The sequence below is a fragment of the Streptopelia decaocto genome (assembly GCF_964273445.1).
Source record: "Streptopelia decaocto genome assembly, chromosome: 27".
Classification (NCBI taxonomy): domain Eukaryota; kingdom Metazoa; phylum Chordata; class Aves; order Columbiformes; family Columbidae; genus Streptopelia; species Streptopelia decaocto.
Window position 1 is genome coordinate 565,299 of NC_138682.1, and position 7,913 is coordinate 573,211.

Consider the following 7,913-nt stretch of genomic DNA (forward strand, 5'->3'; position numbering starts at 1 on the left):
GTTCGTTAGCGTCACAATGAATGCGCCCCGGCCGCAGTGACCACACCAGCACGTCTTGTGGCGTTTTTCAGTCCTCGCTTTTTCCTGGTTTTTGTGGTTTTCAGCGTGGTTTTCGGGCTGGGGGGGGTCGCAGCCGTCTCGCTTGCGCCGTAGCGGGGAAGGGACTATGTGTTGGCATACGGGGTGTTTCGAAGAGTTGGGCGCAATTCGAAGTCACTGTATCTTTATATCATTATATCTTTGGTGATTTCAAATTGGGTCCATCTTTTTGCAGCACCCTGTATAATTAATATTATATGACTGTATAATTAATATTATCTTGATATCCAGGGGATGCACCCGAAGTGCCTCCAGTCTGTGGATTAACCTGCGGGTGTTTCTCCTTTTGCCCAGGTTGGCGGAGCGGATCATCATGAAACACCCCGAGACCCCACGGCCCTGAGACGCCTGTCGGCAAAACCAAAAAAGCACCGAAAAAAGCACGAAAATGAGGTTTTTCCGGAGACGCTCCAGCCCCTTGAAGGTGGCGTTGGCGGGCGCCCTCTTCGTCATCTTCCTCTTCATCCTGCAGAAGGACGCGGGGAACAAGGAGCCGGGCGAGGAGCCGTGGCTGAAGAACATGGTGCCGGGGAGGGGCCAGGTGCTGGACATGATGCTGGGCGCCGTGCACAACCTGCGCGACTCCATGCCCAAGCTGCAGATCCGCGCGCCCGCCCCGCAGGACGCCGCCCCCCCCGGCACCCGCTCCTGCCTCCCCGGCGTCTACACGGCGGCCGAGCTGCGGCCGCTGCTCGAGAGGCCCCCCCAGGACCCCGGCGGCCCCGGCGCCGACGGCAAAGCCTTCAGGAAGGAGCGCTGGACGGCGGAGGAGACGCGCGAGAAGGAGCGGGGCTACGAGAAGCACTGCTTCAACGCCTTCGCCAGCGACCGCATCTCGCTGCAGCGCGCGCTGGGGCCCGACAGCCGCCCCCCCGAGTGAGGGACCCCCCCTGCGGGATGGGCTGGGAGCTGGGGGGGGTCCGGGGGGGTGGGGAGCGGGCCGTCACCGAGGGCTGGCGGGGATCGGATGGGGGGAGAGCTGCAAAAACACGTTTGGTTCTTTCTACATATATTTATTTATTACATACATCTATTTATTTTTACATATATCATTTAATTTTACATATATCTATTCCTCCCCACCCCTCGTGCCCCTCTTTTGCCCCCCTCCTTGTTCCCCTCTTTCTCCCCCCCTACTCTTTTTCATTTATTTAATTTATTTCATTTTCACACATTGTGATTTTCTCCGCGGCGCTGGGTCAGAGCCGCGGTGGCTCTTTGTGTCCCCGCGGACCCGCTCTCGGCCGGGTGGCTCCGCGTGTCCCCCGCTTTCCCCCCCTCTTTTATTCCGGTAATGGGACCTTTTCTTTGCCAGCCGAGCGGAACCGGCTCAGCCCGCGGGCGGGGGGCGCGGGCAGCACCGAGAGCGCCGGCTTTCCCCGCCGGCCGCAGGCGCAGATTAAAGCGCGGCCCCCCAGCCCCTGCCTGCTGGGGGGGATTCGGGGTGGAAAAAAGGCTTAAACGGGGTAGAAACCCAACCCTGGGGTGGAAACCGGCCCCCCGAGCCGCCGGGCGATTATCCGTGCTTAGCAGGTGTAGCGGTGACAATGGGGGGACATTGGGGCCGGAATGTGACTCACTTGACCAGTGAGGGGGAGAGATGAATGAAATGAAGGCGGTGAGGAGCCGGGGGCGCTTTGTCTCCGCCGTGCCCCTCGGCCCGACCTGCTGCCGCTCTCCCTCGCAGGTGCATCGACCAGAAGTTCAAGCGCTGCCCCCCCCTGCCCACCACCAGCGTGGTCATCGTCTTCCACAACGAGGCGTGGTCCACGCTGCTGCGCACGGTGTACAGCGTGCTGCACGCCTCGCCCGCGCTGCTGCTCCGCGAGGTCATCCTGGTCGACGACGCCAGCACCGACGGTGGGGAGCGCTGGGACGCGGGACCCGGGCAGGGCTGCAGGATGAGAGAGGGGTGCAGGATGCAAGAGTGGTGCGGGAGCTGTGCAGGGCTGCAGGCTCCATGGAGGGATGCAGGATGCAAGAGGGATGCGGGAGCCGTAATGGGATGTGAGAGCTGGAGGGATGCAGGAGCTCTAATGGGATGCAAGACCCATGGAGGGATGCGGGAGCTGTAATGGGATGCGGGAGCTGTAATGGGATGCGGGAGCTGTAATGGGATGCGGGAGCTGTAATGGGATGCGGGAGCTGTAATGGGATGCGGGAGCTGTAATGGGATGCGGGAGCTGTAATGGGATGCAGGAGCTGTAATGGGATGCGGGAGCTGTAATGGGATGCAGGACCTATGGTGGAATGCAGGAACCATATTGATCCGTGGCAGGATGCAGGAGCAGGACGGATGTGGGAGCTGGAGAGATCTGTGGGGGGATGCAGGAGCTGTAATGGGATGCAGGAACCAGATTGATCCGTGGCAGGATGCGGGAGCTGTAGTGGGATGCGGGACCCATGGCAGATGCAGGAAGCAGCGGGATGCAGGAGCCGGAGGGACGCAGAGGGGGCAGAGCATCTTTCCATCCCGGGAGCAGCGGTTCTGGGTGCTCGGAGGGAAGCAGCTCGTGCCCAGTCCCCGAGCAGCCCGGGGTGCACCCGCCGTCCCCTCCCGCTGTCCCATCCACCCGGAGCCCCGCGGGGATTCCCCCGTTAACTCAGCCCTGGAGAGACCTGGGTGCTCCTCCCGCACCCCGCAGGCAGCTCACCTGCCAGCTGTGATCCTCGTTAGCTACACCCAGAGCAAATTAACGAGGTGTTCCCCGCCAGCTGTGATCCTCGTTAGCTACACCCAGAGCAAATTAACGAGCTGTTCAGCCTCGGGGCGCTGGAGAGGAGCGGACTTTGCCCTCGCTATGGAGATAAACGCTCCTTTCCACCCACGGCATCCGAGGAGCAGGCGCCTGGGACAGGGCAGGGGCGTGTCACCCAGAGCTTGTCCCCCGCTGTGGTGGGGACACGGATGCTCCTGAGCCCTGGGGATGGGACTCTGGATGTTCCAACTCCCTCTTGGCCATTCCTGGCTCTTGCTTGGCCGCGTCTGCCAAGGCAGGAGAGAAAACACGGTTTCCTGGGCTGTCACCTTGTCTCCTGTCCCTCCCCTTGGTGACAGCTCATCCTCTAGGTCCTGGTGACACTTTAGCCGCAGGGCATGAGACCTTCTCACCCCATCGTCCCCCTGATCCCTCATTGATGGGGGCTGAGCTGGGCTGGGCAACCGGCTCCTGTGCCAAACCTGCTTTCTTTGGCCAAAACCACTTGGATTTTGGGGACAGGCGGCTCAGGTGCCGGGTGTGAGGGGCAGGGCGGGCTGGGGGGACACGGGGACGCCTGACGGAGCCGTTTGCTTTCCCCCCAGAGTACCTGAAGGAGGAGCTGGACCGCTACGTGGAGCAGCTGCAGATCGTGCGCGTGGTGCGGCAGCGGGAGCGCAAGGGGCTGATCATGGCGCGGCTGCTGGGGGCCAGCGTGGCCACCGGCGACGTCCTCACCTTCCTGGACGCCCACTGTGAGTCCCCCGCCCCCGGGTGTCCCTGGAGGGGCCACACGGTGCCCGGCCCGCGCCGACCCTTCCCGCGCCCCAGGCGAGTGTTTCCACGGGTGGCTGGAGCCGCTGCTGTCCCGCATCGCCGAGGAGCCCACGGCCGTCGTCAGCCCCGACATCGCCACCATCGACCTCAACACCTTCGAGTTCTCCAGGCCCGTGCAGAACGGGAAGCAGCACAGCCGGGGCAACTTCGACTGGAGCTTGACCTTCGGCTGGGAGCTCGTCCCGCCGCGCGAGAGGCAGCGGCGCAAGGACGAGACCTTCCCCATCAAGTGAGTCGTCGCGGGGGCCGCTTTTGCCGTTTGGAGCTGGTGGGGTGGTCCAAGGGCTGGAGGAGCTCCAGCAGTGCCGAGGTTGGAGCTTCTCGCGCTCTGCAGTGATTTGAAGGAGGATGGAGCGAGAGGGGTCGGGTTCCGCTCCCAAGCGACAGGATGAGAGGAAACGGCCCCAAGTTGCGCCAGGGGAGGCTGAGGGTGCAAATTTGGGGTGATTTCTGCCCCAAAGGGCATTGAACAGGCTGCCCAGGGCAGTGCTGGGGTCACCGTCCCTGGAGGGGTGAACAGACGAGGGTCTTGGGGACATTTTAGCGACGGGGTTGGGTGAGCAGTGGGATCAACGATCTTGAGGGGCTTTTCCACCCAAAACGATTCTGTGATTCAATGAAAACTCACCGAGGGCGCTCAGGGAGGCAGGACCGGGGCGGCAAAGAGCTGGGAGGCGAAACCACGGGGTTTTGGTGAACGTGGACTCATAACAGACCTGCAAACACACCCTGGAAGTGCCTCCAGCTGTCCCCGCGCTCCCACAAGCTCCCTCGTTAAGGCTTTAATTGTTGCCTTGTATCTTCTGGCTCTCGGATCCCCACAACACAAGTGTCACCTGGGGACCAACCTGCGCCCAACCCCCTGTTTTCACCCCCTTATTCTCCCGCAGAGAAGCCCGTGCGGGTTTTCTCGCCGCGGTTCTGCCGGTGCCCGCGCCGGGGACACCGGACACCGGCCCTGGCGCCGGCCCCATCGCATCCCCTTTGTGCGCAGGTCACCCGGGAGACGTCCCCGGCCCCATAAAGGTCCCTTTGAGCGGCGCTTCGGCTGCCGCCGGCGTCTCGTGTCCCCTCGGCGGGGACGCGGCAGCTCGCTCCATCCTTCTGTTTCAATTATTATTAGGTTTTTATTTGAATAAAAGCGAGTTTCTGTTCCAGCCTCGTCTGAAGCTCAGATGGGAGAGATTAGAGGAGGCAGAGGGAGGGGCGCCGGGCTCTAATCTCAGCCCTTCATTTCGGTGATAGGTTGTTGGTAACCAAATCCCCTTTTGGCTTTGAGCCGAGGCCGCCGGTGTCACCGCAGTCTCTGTCCCCGCAGCCACCACACCTGGGGCAGGGAGACATGGGGCCGCAGACCCACCGCGGTTTCCCCAAACTCAGATTTCTGCTTCCGTTTTGATTTTTACCCCTGTTTTGAGCTCAATCCCCGCTCCCCGCAGGTCCCCGACCTTCGCCGGCGGCCTCTTCGCCATCTCCAGGTCCTACTTCCAGCACATCGGCTCCTACGACGACCAGATGGAGATCTGGGGGGGCGAGAACGTGGAGATGTCGTTCAGGGTGAGGACGGGGTCCCGGGCGCTCGGGCTCCGGGGCGCGGCCGCGGCTCACGAGCGGCTCCCGCAGGTCTGGCAGTGCGGGGGGCAGGTGGAGATCGTCCCCTGCTCCGTGGTGGGACACGTGTTCCGCTCCAAGAGCCCCCACAGCTTCCCCAAGGGCACGCAGGTGATCTCGCGCAACCTGGTGCGCCTGGCCGAGGTCTGGATGGACGCCTACAAGCACATCTTCTACCGGCGCAACCAGCAGGCCGCGCAGATGGCCAGAGAGGTACCGGCCGCGGCAAACGGGGGAGGCGGCTCGGCCTGGGGCCCTCGCGCCCCCTTCCCTTTCCCCTTCGCGCCCCCTTTCCCTCTTCCCCTTTAATTTTTGATATACAAATTTTATTTCTGACCCCAAAACCTCGTGCTGTGCTGCCAAAACGTCCCATCCCTTTGGATGGGCAGCCAGGCCCTGTGGGTCCCTACCAGAGACTGGGGGCGTCTTGCAAGCCCCCCCCCACCTCTGGCCACACGGTGACAACCGGTGACAAAGCGGGGGGGGGTTTTGTTGTTGTGTTTCCCTTGCTGGCTTCCGAGGTCGGTTTAATTTTCTCACGTGCCTTTGCCGATAGAAGACGTATGGTGACATTACAGAGCGGCGCCGGCTGCGGGAGCAGCTCGGCTGCAAGAACTTCAGCTGGTACCTCCAGAACGTCTACCCCGAGATGTTCGTCCCCGACCTCACCCCCACGTTTTACGGAGCGGTGAGTGCGGGGGTGCCGGAGCCTCCGCTGCGCTCGGGCCTGGGCGAGAGGTGCTCCCCAAAATGTTGGGTTTGGGGGCTTTGTGTTCAAACACACAAACCAGAGGGTTTTGGTGCGGCCGTGCCTGTCACCGTGCCTGTCACCGTGCCTGTCACCGTGCCTGTCACCCTGCCTGTCACCCTGCCTGTCACCCTGCCTGTCACCAGCTGCCGGGCAGGTTTGGTCTCCGGCTGATGGTGCAAGAGCTGGAATCCGGCAGAGCTGGTTTGGGGCGGGGGACCCGCGGGACGTGGCGTTGGGTTAAATCGGGTGAAAGAGCCGAAAGCTTCCTCGAGCACCATGTTTGCCCTGAGATGGATGGGGGGCTGGGGAAGCCCAGCTGGTACAGGCTCCGTCCCATGGATGGGGCTGCCAAAAACACCTCCTTATTTTCCAAGCCGGGTTTTGGGGTCGGAGCCGGAGCCCCTGGGCCGGGCGCTGGGGCGGCGGGCGCTGGACGCGGCGAGGGCCGGGTGCTGGATCGCGGCCAGGCTTTAATTCTGGCTTTGATCCAGGCTTTGATTTGCTTTTTGTTTCCTGAAAGCCCCGCGGCGGGCGGTTCCACCGTTGCCTCGGCGGGCCGGGCGCTGGCGCCGGGCGTCCCGCGAGTCCAGGGAGGACAAGGGTCCCGGGCGCCGCGCCTGGCACCGCGGCTGCCTTGGACAGCGATGGTGACGATAACCGAGCGCCCTGCGGAGCCGGGGCCCGCGGGGGGTCCCAGCTCACCCCCCGCCCTCTTTCCCCTTCCCAGATAAAAAACGACGGCACCAAGAGCTGCCTGGACGTCGGGGAGAACAACCACGGTGGGAAACCGCTGATCATGTACCCCTGCCACGGGATGGGGGGCAACCAGGTGGTACCACCCCCGGCCCCCGGTTGTCCCTGGGTGACTCTGGGGGGCTCAGGGCCTGACGCCCCCTCCCGCTCTCCCCCGCAGTATTTTGAGTACACGAGCCAGCGGGAGCTGCGGCACAACATCGGGAAGGAGCTTTGCCTGCGGGCGGGCGCGGGGGCGGCCGAGCTGGGCGAGTGTCAGTACCGGGGGAAGCCGGGACAGGTGCCGGGCAGCGAGGAGTGGGACCTGGCGCAGGTGAGGCCGCTGAATCACCGTTTCGGGTGGAAAAACCCCTCGGGATCATCGAGTCCAACCGTTCACCCAACACTGTCTCTAAAATGTCCCCGAGACCCTGGTCTGTTCACCCCCAGGGACAGCGACTCCAGCACTGCCCTGGGCAGCCTGTTCAATGCCCTTTGGGGCAGAAATCACCCCAAATTTCCACCCCTGGCACAACTTAGAATAGAATCATAGAATAATTTTGGTTGGAAGAGACCCTCGGGACCATTGAGTCCAACTGTAGCCCCAACTGTAGCCCAGCTCCAGCACTGCCCCATGTCCTGAGACCCTCGTCTCTATGCCTTTTAAACAGCTCCAGTCTCTTTCTCGGCAGGACCGGCTGATCAGGAACCCGGCGTCCGGCACGTGCCTGTCGGCGCGGGGGAAGCACCCGGCGCTGGTGCCGTGCGACCCCGCCGACCCCCACCAGCTCTGGGCCTTCACCTGAGGGGGCAGAGCCCCGGCCGCCCCCCCGCGCTCGGGAGACCGCGCTCCGCACCAACTCGCTCTTTTCTTTTGAATCGAAGAAGCGGAAGCCTTAAATGTGCTGCATTTCATGGTTGCCTTGACCTCAGCGCCGTGCCTTCGGACGCCCGAGCTGAGCCGGCGGGCCCCCCGGAGCCCGGGATGGCGGAGGATGCTCCGCAGTACCCGCTGCCACTCGTCCATCCCCCCCGCCGGAGCCTCGGCAGCTCCCCCCGGCCGTTCTGGGGTGTTCTGTGCGGCCAGGACGGAGCGGCTGGGCTGTTGGCCTCGGGTTCCAGGCTCGGCTTGGGCCGGGCAGTTAGGTTTACTGTTTTTAATGATGACGCTGATTTTCTCGGGG

At 63.2% G+C, this 7,913-nt stretch overlaps 1 protein-coding gene across 1 annotated transcript; it reads left to right on the forward strand.

Annotated features, from left to right (window-relative positions):
• Positions 1–487: 487 nt before the first annotated feature.
• Positions 488–7,706, forward strand: GALNT6 (polypeptide N-acetylgalactosaminyltransferase 6; the record flags this gene model as incomplete). The annotated part of the gene is made up of 10 exons (XM_082073611.1): positions 488–975; positions 1,787–1,959; positions 3,404–3,553; positions 3,630–3,864; positions 5,075–5,192; positions 5,259–5,459; positions 5,803–5,934; positions 6,725–6,826; positions 6,911–7,063; positions 7,422–7,706. The coding sequence occupies 10 exons, from the start codon at positions 488–490 to the stop codon at positions 7,533–7,535; spliced, it is 1,866 nt and encodes a 621-aa protein (XP_081929737.1). The 3' UTR covers positions 7,536–7,706.
• Between the last annotated feature and the right edge of the window lie 207 nt (positions 7,707–7,913).